Below are 17,214 nucleotides of genomic sequence, written 5' to 3'. Positions count from 1 at the left end.
AAGATGCATCAGCCTGCTTCATGAGGAGCAACCTTACTTCAGGGAACAAACAGGTAGTGATGTACTCAATTGACTCAAAAAGCAATGAAAGTTATCACTGGAAGTTTTGAACACTTCTCAGTGATCTTCCAGAAGAGTCCCTAAAAAAGCTGGGAGGCTGGTCTCTTGTTTCTAAGACTGATCAAGTACAGATCCCTCTTTAGAGCCCAGGAGAAACAAACACAAGTATCTAACGATGGTGAGATTCCCCCAAGTCACGTGTGGATGTGTCTGTTCACTAAAGAGCTTGATAAAGTGAGCTGGCGCATCCATGGTGGCTTTTGTCATGGCGGTTCTCATCGTCGTCCTCAGTGATGTGAGATACCACCACTGGGAAGAGCAGTGATTTTTCAGGGAGATGGAAGTTGGCAACACTTACTAAAAAGTAGATACTGAAATCCTGGCTGATTGATTTAATGGAAAACGTTTACATTCATTGCATGTCCTGGCCCTTGGGACCCAGCTTTATAGAAACATAAAGGCCTCAATATATTTCCACACTCAAGACCACTGAGAAATGAGTATTTCTTCCTTCCCTCCTCTCCTTCCTTCCTTTTTTTTTTTCTCACAGTACTCAATGTATCATGCAAATGCCAGAGATCATAGAGGATGGAGGAGGAGAAAGAGGTCAGAGAGTGGCAATACATAATCTATTGGCACTGCTTTAAATTTTGTTTAAAATTTTAAAAGCACTGATTTTCAAAGTTATAAATTCTGACACCATAACATCTGTGGACAACTGCCACTTGTCCCTCTCTCCTGATCTCACTGAATTAACAATCCAATAGTTATCAAATTAAACAACAACAACAACAACAACAACAACAACAACAACAACAACCTACACTGACCAAAAACACATGCATTGTCAGGACTGTTTCTAGAGGTTAGGAATTGGGATCCAGAGACATCCCTAGGGGTGGCTGAACGGGAGTAAGTGTGAAAGGGAGCCCACGTCAATAGTACAATAAACTCGCTATACCTCAGAATCACCTGAGAAACTTATGCAAACATAAAATAAAAGAGTCCCACGGAAATTAGATGAGACACTGTATTTCATCCACCAGATAAACAAAAATGGCAAAGTCTGGCAATACTAGGTACCAATGAGGATTTAAAGTCCCAGGGAGAAAAACTAATACATCAGCGGAGGGAGTATAACTTGGTGTGACCACTTTGGAAAATAGATTGGATTATCTACTGAAGTGGAAGCTGTACCTTGTACCCCAGAAATTCCACTCCAAGTTCTATGCTCTAGGGAAATTCTTGGACATGTCCATGCACCAAGAGGCATATACAAAAATGTGGACAGCAGTGTTGTTAGTAATAGCAAAAACCTGCAACAACCCAAACACCTAGGGACAGTAGAAGAGATAAATTGTGGTATTTTCATGCAATGGACTCAAAACCAAATGAACCACAGCTACATGCATAAAAATGGACAAATTATTTAAAAACAGCATTATTCCATTCATATAACAGGTTGCAAACCTAATCAATATGTTGCTTGAGGCTATATACACAAGTGGTTAGAACATAAAGAAAAGCAAATGAATGATTAACATAAAGCGCAGCACAGTACCTCTGGGGGAAGAAAGAGATTCTTGATCTAGGTGGGGGACAGAAGAGGTTGTAAAAGGACTGACAACATTCAAATTCTTACACTTGGTGGTGCGAACACAAGCACTGATTTCATTGTAATCTTTAATACATGTATATACATCATACCTACTTTTTTGCACATGTTAGATTTTACAATAAATTTTGAAAATATACAGATTTCTAGGCTCCATCTCAGATCTACTGAAACAGAATCTTAGGCTATAGGACCCAAGTGGTATTTTTCATAAGTTCTCCAGAAGATTCAGATGCACTATGGGGTTAAGAGCCACTCACCTAAACACACACACACACACACACACACACACACACACACACACACACACCCTTCACATTACACATCAGGATCCAGGTGAAAGCAGCTTAAAATGTAAGTCAAGTTCAAGAAATTTCAAAAGAGCCATAAAAACATAAAAGGTCAGCCTGGGAGAGTGTATAGAAAAGAAAGTGCCTCAAAGTTCGGGGTTCGAAGCTAATGTAGAAGCCTAGAAGTGTTAGTTACTAGTCATTAGTCATTACCCCCATGAGTTTACTTGAGCCCTGTCTGTTAGATTCCCAAGAACATTTGCCTGAGAAAATCACCCTCAAAACTGGGCCCACAGCAGGCTCTCAGCACAACTTTTGCTGCAAAGACAGAAACGTTCTTGTCTAGGACTCATCGTGTCCAGGACTCATCATCTAGACCTGGACCCACACACACACAAGCTGCGTGATCTCTAGCAAGTCACTTCCCTCTCTGAGCCCGAGCTTTTTCATTTTCCCTGCCTCCCTCACAAAACTGGAATCCAATGAGACAGTGTAGTTGGAAGGGCTTTGCAAAATGAAAGTACTACTTTGAATGTACAGTAAGTCCAGTACTATGTCAGCTATCATTTCTTCTTAAAAGTTAGAAATGTAGACTAAAAATTTGGAGCAGGTACAGTTTTCTGGGTCCAAGGAATTGGGAGCCCTAAGATTTGCCTTAGAGAGAACTGGAGGCAGGCAGGACTAGGGCTTAGTGCCTCCACATCTCTAAAAACTCAGCAAGTATTTAACAAGCACCCACCACTTATCTTGAGCCTATCTTTTTCAGTCTTGACAATTCAGAAGAGGATATTCAGAAACAGCTCAGAACTACTGGAAGCAACTAGCAAAATTAATATGCAGTCTGAATATTCATTAATGGCTTTGAAACGAACATTTAACTCAGTCATACAATACCTTCCGAATTAGGATTGCCAAATTTAGCAAATAAAAATGCAAGACACTCAATTATGTTTGAATGTTTGAGTATAATTGGAGTAATTTTTGAGTATAAGTATGTCCCAACTATTGCATGAGACATACTTACACTAAAAAAATCATCTGTTGTTCACTTAAAGCTCAAATTTAACTGGGTGTCCTGTGTTTTATTTGGTGATCCCATTCCAAATGAACAAACAGATCAGCATTTTCTTCTACATCTTACACTGGGAAATCTGTGTGAAAGAGAGCTATGAAGTCCTATTTTCTTACTTGATAAGAGAGTAAAGGGTTGGATTGATCTTAAGATTAGACTTGCATTCTCCTCTTCCTCGTAGAGCCCAAGAAGACATGTGGAGGCACAGTTATTATAAACAGCATAGAGCAGGGGTGGGGAAGCTTCAAAATTTCAAATGGAAGTAGACATTCCATCCCCATCCTGGCCCATCCAGGACATTTTGCAGTGGCCTCTACCCTTACCTCTGGGCATCTCCTTGGAATGCTCTGCCTCAGGCCCATCCAACAGGTCCATCTGGGAAGCCTCTTCGGAGGGGACACGGCGCCAGGACCAGCTCTGGTTCCGAAGGTCATGCAGTGGAGGGGAATACTCCAGCTCACAGGGGAAGTCAAAGCTGCACTCTAGACCTGCAATGACAGCCAAAGGTCAGTGGAGCAAACTGTCTCCCAAATGTGACCTTCCAGCCCAACTCCTCCACCCCAGGAAGTTGGCCTCTATCTCATCTACAACTTTTGCAGAAATCATCCTTGTGCCCAATCATGTCAAGTCTGTCCTACTTTTCAGATACACTCCATTCTCTCTCCTCTGCCTTGTTCATTGTGTATTACCCAAAGTGGCTGAAGTGTTTTGTACCTAGAAGGCTCTCAGTGTTCACTGATGGATCAACAGAGTATGTGCCAAAACACAAATAATTCATTTACCCTTTACTTCATCATCTCCCTTCAGTCCTGGGCATGTGAGGAAAGAGAAAATGTGATATAAAGACCATTGTATAAGAATATAGGAAATTTGGTTGGTGTCCAGGCTTAGCCAGTCTCTTCTCACATGTGGAATTTGGTGCCTTCATCTGTAAAATAAGAGGTTTAGACTACATGGTTCTAGAAACAATTACCCAAGGAAACCTGGGTTTTAGCTCCAACTCTGCCACTGATTTTCTGGTTACCTTGAACAAGCCACTTAGCCTCTCTGGACCTCAAGTTCCTCAAATACAGAATGAAACCCAAACTAGATGTCTTCTAAAGCTCCTGCTTGATTTGATTCTTTTAAGATTCCAAAGTCCTTGCTCTCAGAAGGGTTATTATTAATTTGACAAACCAACCTGTGTAGTAGTGTTAATGGGTACTAACTCCCGATTATTATTGTGCATTTTAACAGCTATTCCTAGAGCCACTGCTACCTTGATCTCCAAGATGAGTTTCCTGCTGGGAATCTCAGAAGGCAGAGGAGAAGGAGGGTCAAGTCTAATGCAGGCAGTCAGTCACTGGAATGTCCCTTAGTTACACCACAGAAGCTGGCCCTGCCCTGGAGTGGGAGTAAAATAATTCCCATTGACACTGGCCAAACTAAGTTCAGAGGGGAAGAAAAAAAATCCCTCAATTACACTTCTAGTAAGTATCTTTCTGCTTCTCAACCAGCAGAGATTTATGTACCAGCTGCTTTCCAGGAGACGCCATCCTTCTGGTCCTAAGGTTAACACCACTCTCCCTTTCACGATTCAGACAATTCACCTTTATAATGTCAAGCTGAAATAGGCAGAGCTAGCCTTGTTCGAGTTGACATGTCACGTGCTGCCTACATATTTTATCATCCATGAATACTTTCTACCTGCCTCTGGGGGCTGAGCTGCTGCTATGAGTTGGTGTCCATGAATTGTAGTCTGCCTTAATCTTTAAGACTTGCTTGCCAGGCACCTGGTTTTGTTAGCAGAATGCAAGCAGGAAAAAAAAAGCGATATGAAATTTTGTACTTTGTAGCACAAAAATTATCCTTATAATGAAAGGTATAGCCATTAAATCTGGCTCCTCTGAGGATAATCAAAAAGACCCATCCACACTAGTGAATGATCAAGTCAGAAGGTGGGAGAGAAAGCTACTGGCCACCTCCATCCCACATGACAACCATCAGTGCCTTTTCCAAACCTTCGACTTCTAAAGCCCGTCCTCCATCTTGACTTTTCTTCTCCAATTAAAGCCATCCTATTTCTATTTGGGACAGAAGTGTGGCATGCCACTACCTGTCAAGTGTGCCCTGTGTGCACATCAGACAAACAGACAGCAGAATATACAACCCAGCATCAAATGTCATCAATCCTTGGATTTTTGTTCTGTGGAGAGTCTGATAATTGGCTGTGTTTGGGTCAGACTCTGCCTAATAAAACAGGCTAGGGAGATATTCTTATTATCAAATGGGTTAATTTTGAAACTCTTGCTCTGAGGTAGCATCTCTTTAGCTGCCAAAGCTGTACTCTTCGGCTTTAAATAAAATTGGAGTTAACATTACTGCTCATTTTGAGTGAAATCGAATTGGATTTTTCTACATTCTAATTTAATTTCTTATAGCATTTTGACACAGGTTTCTGTCTCCCGAGCTAGCCTCAGTGCCTTTCGAACAACCATACCTGGGACTCATCTTCTCTAAAAACACCAGGTAAAGTCTCATTTTCCTTAGGTCTCTTCTGAGTTTCTAGACCTAGGGTGCTTCTTGGAGCTCTCTCTTTAACCCACCTCTGACTCGGTCCCTGTGTGTTAGGTGCTGTGGAATCTCTCTTACTGACAGGACTCAGAGGGATTAAGGGCTTCACTGAAGCATTCAGCCTTAAGCAACCCAGTAGCTGAGCAGGTCCACGCCTAAGAGGAAGAGTGGGAAATTCACTGACCCCCTGTTGTCTGCCAGGGACTGTGATAGGAATTTTCTTACATCACTATATTTAAACTGCTGAACAAAGCTGAGAAGTGGATCGTGTCTTCTTTTTAAAGATGAGGAAACTGAGGCTCAGAAAGTTTACTATACTCGCACAAAGACAAAAGGACTACCCTGAGGCAGAACCAGAATGTGATCCAGGGCTGAAGATCCAGGTTTTTTTTTATCACATCTCCACAGCTTTTAATCTAGGGCCAACAGATTAAAGTAAATAATATATGAGAAACCTATGAAGTGCTCTATATTGGTTATTATTAGACACTAAGTCTGCAACCTTTTCATATCTGTGAAGGCCCCTCTCTTACCCTAAGGGGACAGATCTGTATTTCCTCTGTGTCAGTTCCATTTTACAAAGTGACTGTGACCGTCAGAAGAATCTAGAGATTTCCACCTTACTTTACATAACTGTTTGGACCCAGGAGAATCTAACCATTGAAAAACAGCAATAAGATACATATAACTGAATCACTATGCCATACACCAGAAACTAATACATTGTAATCAACTATACTTTGATTTAAAATAAATAAATGAAAGCTATTTTTAAAAAACACATACTAAAGAAAAAGAAAGAAAAACAGCAATGAAAAAAACATACACTTTCCAAGACCTGCTAATGACATAGCTGAAATCACTACCCACTTTCTAGCACTTCCATTATGGAAGAAATATAAAGCGATGTAATCTCCCAGAAACAGTTCTCCTGTTGAGAGGAGTATCAAGTGCTGTGAAGGGAAAGGTCTTGGGAGAGCAGTGAGGACGGTTCCAGGTCTGGTCTTGCACACAGCAGTTGAGGGGCCTAGGCGCATCCATTCCTCTTTCTGTGCCTGGTGTTTTGCATTTGCAGGACAGAAATGGATCATACACCCCCTATGGTGCCTCCACCTCTGAGGGTCAGTGATTCTACAGGACTCATCCTGGGCCAACACAACCAAACCTACAGACCCGCCAGTCACCTCACTCTGCCTGCCTCTAAACAGGGGCTGGCCATCACCTGTAAAGCAGATTCCCCACGGAAGGAGGCAGAATGTGCATCATACTCTAAGGAGACTCAGTTTGCCTCAAGATCGTCAAAGAATTAAGAAGGAGAGTTCAGGCAAGTTTTACAGACAACTGCTCCAGGGTGAGTATGAGTGTGAGTGTGTGTGTGTATTCATGCATTTTTATCAGTTTATACCCATATTCTGAAATCTTCCAGGATATGAGTCACATTTCAAACACTAAATTAACAGGTAGCTTCAAGACACTGTTCTAGTATAAAACACAGCCATTCAGAAAAATGTTACCATCAGAATGTAACCCATCAGAAAAACCCTGAGGTGGCCCTGCCCAAAGTGAGGCCTAGTTCCCTGGGCTATAGTTTCAGCTTAAGCTGAAATGACCAAACCCTTGGACACAGAATCTGAAGGTAGAAATCTAGGCTCTGGGAATGTGTGAGACTACCCAAGCAATCATGCCCAAGGCCTGTGCCTAGCAAGCCAGCCTTTGCTACTCGGGCAGAGGCGGGGATCTTCCCAGTCTGAGCCTCGGCAAGGAGACTGCATGAAGTTCCAGGCACCATCCATAACACCACCAAAGGGTAAGAGAGAGACTTGGTGTACTTTGGACAGTCAGGTCTTCCTTTGGGTGGATGTAGAAAATCTAGCAGTCCTCCTTTGTATCTACACTGACCTCAGGCTCCCCCCAAATCCCCTGGATCAAGGTCCTTTGTACATCCTTCACCCTGACCCTGTAAAGCCAGAGACCTCCCACTAGTTTCTTCAGTCTCCTTAAGACAATTCAAGTTAGGAGACCAGCAGCTTCCTTTAGATTTTAAGACACACCCTCTAAGGCTGGCTGGTTTCCAGGTGACCACAGGGTGGCAAGGGCCAGCCTGGGCAGGTCCATAGGAGCCCACTGGCTGATGTCACTCAGCCTTGGCCCAACACAAGGTTTGGGAACAAATACTGCAGAGTGTAGAGTCATAAAAAAAGAGAAGAACGCCATCAATCCCATGATACTTCAGTCTTCTTCATTTTGTCTCTTATTACAAGTGTTCCAGAAGTCAAGCTTGGGGTCAGACTTAAGTTCTTGACTCTGGCAGCACTCAAGTCGGGGTTTATAGAGGATCCCCAAGGCAGGGGATCTCCATGAAAGCCTGTGGAAAGTATTTTCATAACTGATAACATTTACTGAGGGCTTACTGTGGTCAGACACTATGCCAGGCACCCTGCACCATTATCTTATTGAATCCCCATGAAGTAGGCAGGACTCTTACCCCCATTTAACAGAGGAAGACACTGGGGCTTAGAGAAAAGAAGTCACATCTGAGGTTACTCATCAGGACGTGACTGATTTGGCTTCCACTGACCTGCTTCCTCCCTGGGACTCCCAAGGCCTTGATGTCATTATCTCACAAACAGGGAATTATGAATTGAAAAGGTAGCAGAAAGACCCCCCCCCTCCCCCCGCTTCATTTGGAGTCATAGACACTAACAGGAGTCAAGACCTGCAATGAGTCAAGACAGGAACTGGACCCATGCAGGGACAGACAGGGCCAAGCTGGAGGCAGGACAGGAGCAAAAGCAGCTTAGCCGTCCTTAAAGGTCCTCATCCCACCTTTACACAGTCGGACCTGGGATGCCCTAAGTGAGGACTGAGTCAGTGTACACATTCCCAAGATCCAAGTCTTAATCCTAGTGGGCATGTGCCTCAGGAAGCCAAGGCTACAGGTACACTAAAGTCTGGGGCTCAAAGTTTGCAACTACGGTTCCTGACATCCTCTAGGGGTATCCTCTGTTTCTTGGGTAGAGCTAAGGGTCCCAGTTAAGGAAACTAAGATTGGGGTGGGCAAGGTTCCTATAGCCAACAGAGGCCCATGAGTTTATTTAACTGTGTATTCTGTCCTGGGAGCTGCATCTGAAAAGAGAATTATCAGTTTTGCTACTAGTTTAAGCATGGCAGCATGTTTGTTATTTTGTCTTGGGGTTATTTCCCTATATCTATTTATCTTGACCTAATATTTAACTGCTGGGATGCAGATAGCCTGATGCCAGGGCCTGATACTCCTTAACTGCTGAATGGTGGTCTCCACGGTCCCACCCATCTCTGCAGTCTTCTCCTATATGTGTCTGCCTATATGTCTTATTCATCAAGCAACCTTAATACCATCATAATTGTTTCTCAGAGATAGAGAATAAGACCTGAGATTTGACTCCTGCCACATGTCAGCTGTGCAGTGAGGTGCACTCTCTCCAGCTCTCTGAGTCTTGGTCATCTCAGTGATAAGGTTAATCTTGTTGAAGCTCCCTGCTCAATCTTTGCTTTTTGACATGTTGACGAAGCCTTCCTTTGGAAGTGAAGTCATGCTAGGCCTTGATTAAGAAGATCTAGGTTCTAGTCCTGGCTCTGAGGTGTTACTTCAAGCAAGCCCCTTAATCTCCCTAGGTCTCAGTTTCCTCATCTATAAATTAAGTGGCAGAATAAAATGTTCTCAGATCTCTTCCATCTCTACCATTCTAAGACTAGTTTCCCCTTTGGACAGGTGGCTGAAACAAGCTCTCTAACTTGGCTCTAGCCAGGTGGTCATCAGAATCCCAAGAGTCCTAACTTGCAGCATAGACTCAGATGATTAGAGACTTCTATTCCCCCTTTCTGGGTTATCTCCTAAAGGAGCATTAAGCTCACCAGTCACCTTTGATATTAATCCACCAGCTGCCATGAACATCTGGTCACATACTTTATAAGACCTGCCCCCTCCCACCAGCCTGCCCTCTGTCACAGCCACTATTCATTTGTCATAGGGCCCCAGAACTGAAATCATTTACTTCCCACCAGCTTTCCCCCTCAAATGCATCTGGGAAGCAATCACCCAACTCAAGACATCTGTTTAGCTCACTTATAATCAAGCTGCAGCAAAGAAGGTCCAAGTCTCCTTCAATCAATCAATTATACAAACATAGCATCGGAAGAAGTCTCAGAAGAGGGTGTGTGCACCTGCATGCCCACAATGGTGGGATATCGGAACAGAAAACTCAATTCTCATTTCTCTTATCTGTGGCTATAACAATATTACAGACTGAAGAAATGAGACACTGCTCTTCATCCCAGTACAGAAAATTGAAAATAATTAAAATTCTGAAGTTAACAGCCTCCTCATTTTACAGATGGGAAAAATGAGGCTCAGAAAGGTGAAGTGACTTGGCCAAAGTGGCAGAAGGTAGAGTCTGGAAAAGAAGGAAAGCTAAAACCAAAATCCAGACTGGACTTCCAGTCCAGTTTTCTGCCTGCAATTTCTAGGAAGCATTTATGTAGAATGTGGCATCTCTATTAGAATGAGGCTGGCTCTAGACAGCATGGTGAAAACATGGTAGTAGTTGGCACACTGCTCAGCATGACATCCACCCAAATGGATCATTCCTGAAACCAGATGTTTGGAGGAGATCTCTGAGCAATGTGGCAGCCATGACAACCGGAGAAGGCTGATCATCATCCTAGGAGTCCTTGACCTCAGAACATGCAAGATGGCTCTCCCTACTTACTCTTCTGTCTCTGCTGGTGAGGATCTCCTACATGTTAGAGGTGAACCTGAGGTTCTTTCCTGATGTCAATTGCAAAACCAAGGCAGATACCAGGCTTCCTTAGCATGGACCCTGTGCTCTTCAGAAACTTCCAATCCACTGGGGGAGATGGACTTACACCTAATTCTCACAGTAAGCAGCTATGGTGGAGACAAAGGGACACAGAACAAGAGACCTTCTGCCTGGAAGGACCAGAGGCTCAGGGAGGAGGCAACTTTTGGCTTCATTGTGAGGAATGAAAGGATATGGACAGATGGTAAAGGTTTAGCTAGGAAGTTTGTTAAGAATAGAGAAAGGAATGAGGTTATTCCAGGCAGGTGGGGAATGTTGCTTATTTTCATGTAGTTGTATGAATTTTGAAGCTGGACTACATAGCATTAAATCCCAGCTTAGATAGTATCATAGTTAAAGGTAAAGTGTTTTCAGGTTCCAGCAGACAAAACTAGGGACTTACAGAGTTTTAAGGAAAAATCGTCTAGCAAATAGAGCCATTGCCACCAAATGCAGGTCATTGGCCTCTCACTGGAATGGGTCTCATTCCTCTTCAGAGAGCATTAGTGAAGCACCTCTGTTCCACGGAACTCTGTCCTCATAGTCAATCTTACAGTGATGCTGTCAATTAGAAATCATGATCATTCTCATTCTTCAGATGACAAACAGAATCAAAGAGAGTGGTTGAGTGGCTGAAGGTAATAACACTCACAAGAATCAGAGCTGGGAATAAATTCTACATCTCAGTCCCAGCTGGAGTTTCTACCCCACCATTCGGTGCTTCGCCTTCAAACAGAGGCTGGAAGATGTCTTGCTTGGATATCACAGAGGAGATTTAAATAGGCAACAAGGAGGTGAATGGAAGATCTGTGATTCCCAAACCTAACCCTACAGTCCCTAGATCCCAGAATCTTGTTTTTAAGATGTTTTCCAGGGGATGGGGAGGCAACTAGACTAGGCCTGGACATGGGTTTCTCCACACCAGGATGGTACTGACCCTACACTGATGCAACCCTCAGGGCAGCATGAACCCACTGGGCTGACAGAGACCCAAGGAATTAAAGCGATGAGATGAATAAAGCAATAGATGGGAGTAACATGTAAGGAAATGCTTTGTAGCCCAAGTACTGAGACAATGTGAACCACTGCATGTGCCTCTGCTGTGGAGGGGTTAAATGTGGGCCCTGCTAAATTGCTGGTCTCGGTCTGAACCTCAGCTTTGCCACCAGCCCTGGGCAGATCACTGACCTCTCTAGGCCTAGTTTCCTCATCTGTAAGACGAGGCTATTTGACTAGGCTGCTGCAGGTCCTGACAGCTCACAATTTCTATGAATTTCTCACAGATCAAATTATTCTAGTCATCTACTCAAATGGGCTGGTTAAAGTCTTGTTAATCTGAAATCTCTTCTGACATGAAGTTTTGCACCTGAGGTTGCTCTTGACAAAACATTTCATTTTAAGAGGATTTCCTCTCACGTTTCTTACTCTTGATCAGTCATTTTCCTGAATATGTTTTGGACACATGTCTTTCTAGGCTAGTTAGAAATGCTCTGTACACAATATCTCAGATGTCCTAAAGCTGTCAAAACAAAAATTCCTCAGCTCACTCATGTCTGCTGAATATGCTTTCTTAGATTGAGAAGGAAAAAAAAAATTAGCCAGCCCAAAGTAAAGTCACAGCTTTGAAATCTAAACCAAAGTATGTTCAATTCATTCTGTCCTTAGATACCTATCTTTCCTGCAACCAATTATTATGACTTTAGGAAAAGAGGATTTGTGGGAACATCCATACCTTTTACTAAAATAGAGACCCTCAGGGGCAGAAAAGCTCCAGACTGGGAATTGAGAGACTTAAGTACATGCCTAATTTGCCCATGGATTGTTCAGTAAATGTTGCAGTTTTACCTAGTATATGTTTATTAAGAACCCAACTAAGTACAAAACACTGGCTTAAGTACTGCGGATGCAAAGGAAACAAAATGTGGATTTCTTGACCCCTAAGAGCTTACAGTCTAGGAATCATGATGATTCAGGGCCACAAATATTTAAGATATGAGGAACTGTGTGACATCAGACGTGCAAAGTGCTGCAGAAAGACATTATATAACCTTCCTTGATAAGAAAATGGGACAGAGTAAAGTCTACAACCTTGCAGGTTATCCTAATTTGGGGTTAATGTGGTCACCAGCTGCGGGGTGTGAATGCTTACTATATGGTTTCCAAAAAGAAGCTCTACTAAATCTAACAGGCATACTGTGTCTTTGCTAAAACTGAAAAGCCTTATTTCCCAAGTAAACCTTCCTATTAGGTTTGATGGTTCATCAGATCCAGGGGCACTACAGTCACATACAAAACAATTGTACAACAAACATTTAAGCAGCACCTTTCAGATGGATATTTAGGACTATCTTGGATCTGTGACAAAAGTGAACTAGGCTAGAATCTCTCCGAGGAGCAGGAGCAAAGAGCTTGGCAAATTGAGGACATTCACTGAATGAGTGGATGGATGGATGGATAGACAGATAGATAGGTAAAAGTGACATTTAAAATCTCTGCCTTCCACTACCCAGTTGGGTAAATTAGGCTCATCCATGATTGCTTTATCATGCGACCTAGTTTACACCTGGGCCATAAAAGGGATGAAATAAAAACTAGGAAAGTAATTTGGCTCATAAGAAACATCAAGGAAGCCCCAGGTTTTGTGGAATGTGATTCTTGGATAATTTGGGATGTTCAGGAAATAACCATTCCCTGCACAAGGCAGAATCTTCTCAGATTTCAAGGGGGGGGGGGGGATTATACCATCCAAGTGTTATCGACAAAATTCCATCAACATTTTCCATTAAAAAATTCCAAGGGGAAAGAGACATCAGGGTAGCCAGGGTACTCAAGAAATCTCTGAGGTAGAAGCAGGGACTGAGCTGGCCTTACAAACTGGAGCAGGTAGGATCTAGGAAAATAAGTTCAAGGGAAGGACAAACTAACTGGGGACAAAATGGAATGAGAAAGAAGGAAATATGGGGGAAGGAGGAGGAATGTAAAACTTTAAGGATACTTATCAGGGTGAGGAAGGCCTTCTCACAGACCTTGTCCTCTAGTTGGCTTCAATACTATTGATGACATTACATCTAAAATTCTTTATCCCTTTGGTTTCTGTGGCTATTCTACCATCTGGTTTTCCTCCTATCATTCCTATTTCTCCATCTCTGTCGTGCTTCTCTTCTGTTTACCTCCTAAATGTAAAATCCTGGATTCCCTCTGGGTCTTCATCCTCCAATCACAACCTCAACCACAGTCTATGATAGGTGCAACTCTATTGCACCTCTCTCCTCAAATTCAAGTCATGGATTTACAACTCTCTACTGGCCATCTTCACCTGGATATACTGTAAGTACTGCAAATGTAACTTGTTCTACTTAGATCTCACCGTCTTCTTCCCTCCCTCTAGATGTCGTGGTCACCCTTTCTCCTTGCCAAATGTTTCTCCTCCTTCCTACTTCTGATAATGGGATCTCCACTGACCCAGTTACTCAGGCTGGACTCTCCTGAATGGGCAACCAAGCCATGCTCACCTTATAGCCAGAATCTCTCCCATGTTCTCCTCCTGCCCTTCCTTTTCCAATCTATGCTTCCCATGTAGGATCAGATCTAAACCCTCAGTACACCCAGAAGTAACTGTTTCTTCAGGCTCACTTCTCCCTCTCCCTGTCTCCACAGGTCCTCTATACCCTGTGTCACTGAGCTTGACCTGTTCCTGAACACACCTGTGCACATTCATTCCCTCTGGCTGGAATGGCCCTTCTCACTGGTCCCTGAGGTCCAAGATCCAGCTCAGTTCTCCAGAACATCTACCTTTCTAAGTCTTCCATAGAACTGGCTCCCTGTCCCTGTGTTTCAGGGAGATTTGAACATGCTTCTGTTACTGCACCTGTCATAGAGCAGGCATGTCTGCCTCTTCCTCAGGAACTCCTAGTACTATTTGTATTTATCATGACCATGCCTAGAGCAGAATCAGGCACAAAGTTGGTGCTTAAAGAATGATTATACCCATCCTCCCATTCTCTGTGGTATCTGAGACACACTTAGGGGAAAATGATGTAGGCAGGTTGGTAGAGATGCAGAAACAACCCCTAGGAGGAGGTCAAGATTGGAGCAGACATTAGGGAGCCACCTGTGCAGGTGTGAAAGCTGAGACCATATTAACAGGAGAAAGAAAACATGACCAGGAGACCACACAACTCTGAGTGATTCTTTCCACATTTGTTGGTCTGGCTGTCTGTCTCTGTTTCCATTCCCTCATCAGTCTCTCTTTCTTTCCCTTTTGTCAATCCCTTTCCCCCTCTGCCTGTGAAAATCATTTTAGGTGGATCTCTTCTGACTTGATTTTCTTGCCTTTGTGTCAGTTGGTCGATTATTCTTTTATTATCTTTTAATCTGATGTGTTTTCCTTTGCTTCTCCTTACTCAGTCTGCCACTAACAAAGAGATAAATTGTTGGTTATTTATTGAGTGGATCTATGTGCCGTCATTTTAAAGGTAAGGAATATGATCAAGTGGGACACTTTAAATAAGTCTCTCCTCAAAACACCTAAGCCAACTGTTTTTCATTTAATTTCCATGGACTAATTTCATTAGTTCCCAGCAGGTCACTGGTCCTCAGAGGACAGATGTTCCCTGCTCTTGGTCGTGCATGACTGCTGGCATTGTTGTCCCCTTTGGGACTCAGTCTTTATGGTGAATGTAACCAAGGAAAGCCTTGAGCTTACCATGCTGTAGATAAAAATACAGAAGTGTGAACTAGGAAAGAACTTGACTTCCCAGCTCAGTGGATCAGGGCTGGGAAGAGAACACAAAAAGGCCTGGTCTATCAGGGCAGAGGAACTGGTAAGAAAGCTTTCAGCCCTAACAATGGTCCACAAGGGAGTGGGGTGGTGTTTTTCACTGATGCCAGGCTCTTGAGGGCAGAATGGCTGATCACGGCCAGCCAGCCACAATAAACATGTAATTTCAGAAATGTGATCAAACTGACTTCCTGCCAGAGCTATGAAGCAAATCACATAGGAGGCTGGAGGGCCTTTTGTTTTTCATTTTTGATTCTGTGGTAGGTTGATTTTTTTTTTTTAAGAGAGAGAGACAGATTTAATTTATCCAGTCTTTTCAATCAAAGAAATTGATACATTAACAAGACTGGTGGTGGTGGTAGCAGCAGCAGCAGAAGTAATTAAAAAGCCCAATTTTTCTTTGTTTCCAAAAAGCACCAGTCCCTAAATTGGATGGGTCCCAATGGACTTCAAAGCAGACAAAGTTTTTATAGAACTTTTATTTAAAAGTCCAACAGTGGCTTTGTTGTGCCCTGATGTTGAGATGTTGAGAGGGCTCTTTCTTTTCCTGGATTCAGTGCCCTGGACATTAGAGGACTGGGGCAATGAAGGATTGTATCTACAGACTACTACAAAATACTACAAACTTGGTGACTTAAGACAGCAGAAATTTATTCTCTCACTATTCTGGAGGCCAGAAGTCCAAAACCAAGGCTTCAAAAGGGCCGTGTGCCAATGGCTCTAGGGGAGAATCTGTCCCATGCCTTTCCCCTAGCTTTTGGCAGTTGCTGGCAATCTTTGGCATTCCTTGGCTCGTAGATGCATCATTCTAATCTCTGCCTCCATTATTACATGGCGTTCATCCTGTGTATCTGTCTGTATCTGTCTCCTCTTCTTATAAGGACACTTGTTATATTGCATTATGGCCCACTCTAATCCAGTATGGACTCAACCTAATTGCATTTACCAAGATCCTATTTTTAAATATGGTCACATTCACAGACACTAGGGGTTAGGACTTCAATATACCTTTCTGGGACACAAAATTCAACCTATAGCAGGGATCAGAGACTATGGTAGGGAAGATAAGACTGTCCATGGTGCCTGAGGGACTACATCCATATTTAGAAAGAGGTGAGTTACCCAGCCTGCCTGGGATAGTCTCAATTTGGGGACATCAAGTCTTGGTCCTACAGCTGCCCAGATCTTGGATATCAGGTTGATCATTTACTCTAAACACCAGGTTGTTCAGCAAATGAAAGCCCTCTCCACAGAATGGGGACTTCATCTGTGAATTAACTTTATGATGTGGTAGAAAGAGCACTCAACCTAGAATCATAAAATATGGGTTCAGTCTTTTCTAACGATCACCTGCTCCATAACTTGAGAGCATGGTCAATTACTGTCTTCAGCCCTCGATTTACTCTTCTTTAAAAATGGGATATAAAACAATTTTCACCCACCACAACTTTATAACAAGTTTAAGTGAGAAAAGGTGGCAAGAAGAGTTTTGCAAAGTATCAAACTTTTTTTTTCCCAATAAATGAAAATTCTCTTCTTCCTCCTCATCTGAGCAGAACCTTTGCTTTTTCTGTCTTAAACGTTGATCTGATTCTTCTTCTACCCAGAATGGGCAAACATGAATTAAAGTTGAGCAGGATACCATCAACTTTTGTGGCTCTAGAACTCAAGGTGATCAAAACCCCCAGTGGCCTCAATCTGTGAGCTACCTGAAGTTACTAGATGGAAGAGACTTTTTATCTGGGTAGGGAGTTAGAGCCCAATCCTTTGGCCAAGCCTATAAATAAGTCTTAAGGCATCAAAGCTAGATGATAAAAGGAAAAAAATTCTTTGTTTAGATGACCTCCCTCCTTCAAAGCCTTGGGGGAAGAATGTGCAGCTCTGTTTGTTGATGATGAAATTAATGGGCTCCCATCATTCAAGACAAGAGATGAGAAAGAGCTGGAATCTGACACCAAATGCCATTGAAGAGAATATATTTTATACAACATAAAAGTCCCCAATGT

The 17,214-nt window shown here is 42.8% G+C and overlaps 1 protein-coding gene across 1 annotated transcript in view; it reads right to left on the bottom strand.

Moving 5' to 3' along the window:
- ALK (ALK receptor tyrosine kinase) overlaps nt 1-17,214 on the bottom strand; it is a 679,224-nt gene that overhangs the window by 455,619 nt on the left and 206,391 nt on the right. The window contains exon 3 of the mRNA XM_064494637.1: nt 3,361-3,525. Within this exon, the coding sequence (XP_064350707.1) occupies nt 3,361-3,525 (165 nt within the window). The remainder of the gene's footprint in view (nt 1-3,360; nt 3,526-17,214) is intronic.

Source organism: Camelus dromedarius, chromosome 15 (assembly GCF_036321535.1).
Source record: "Camelus dromedarius isolate mCamDro1 chromosome 15, mCamDro1.pat, whole genome shotgun sequence".
Taxonomy (NCBI): Eukaryota; Metazoa; Chordata; class Mammalia; order Artiodactyla; family Camelidae; genus Camelus; species Camelus dromedarius.
This window is presented reverse-complemented; position numbering and strand designations above follow the sequence as displayed.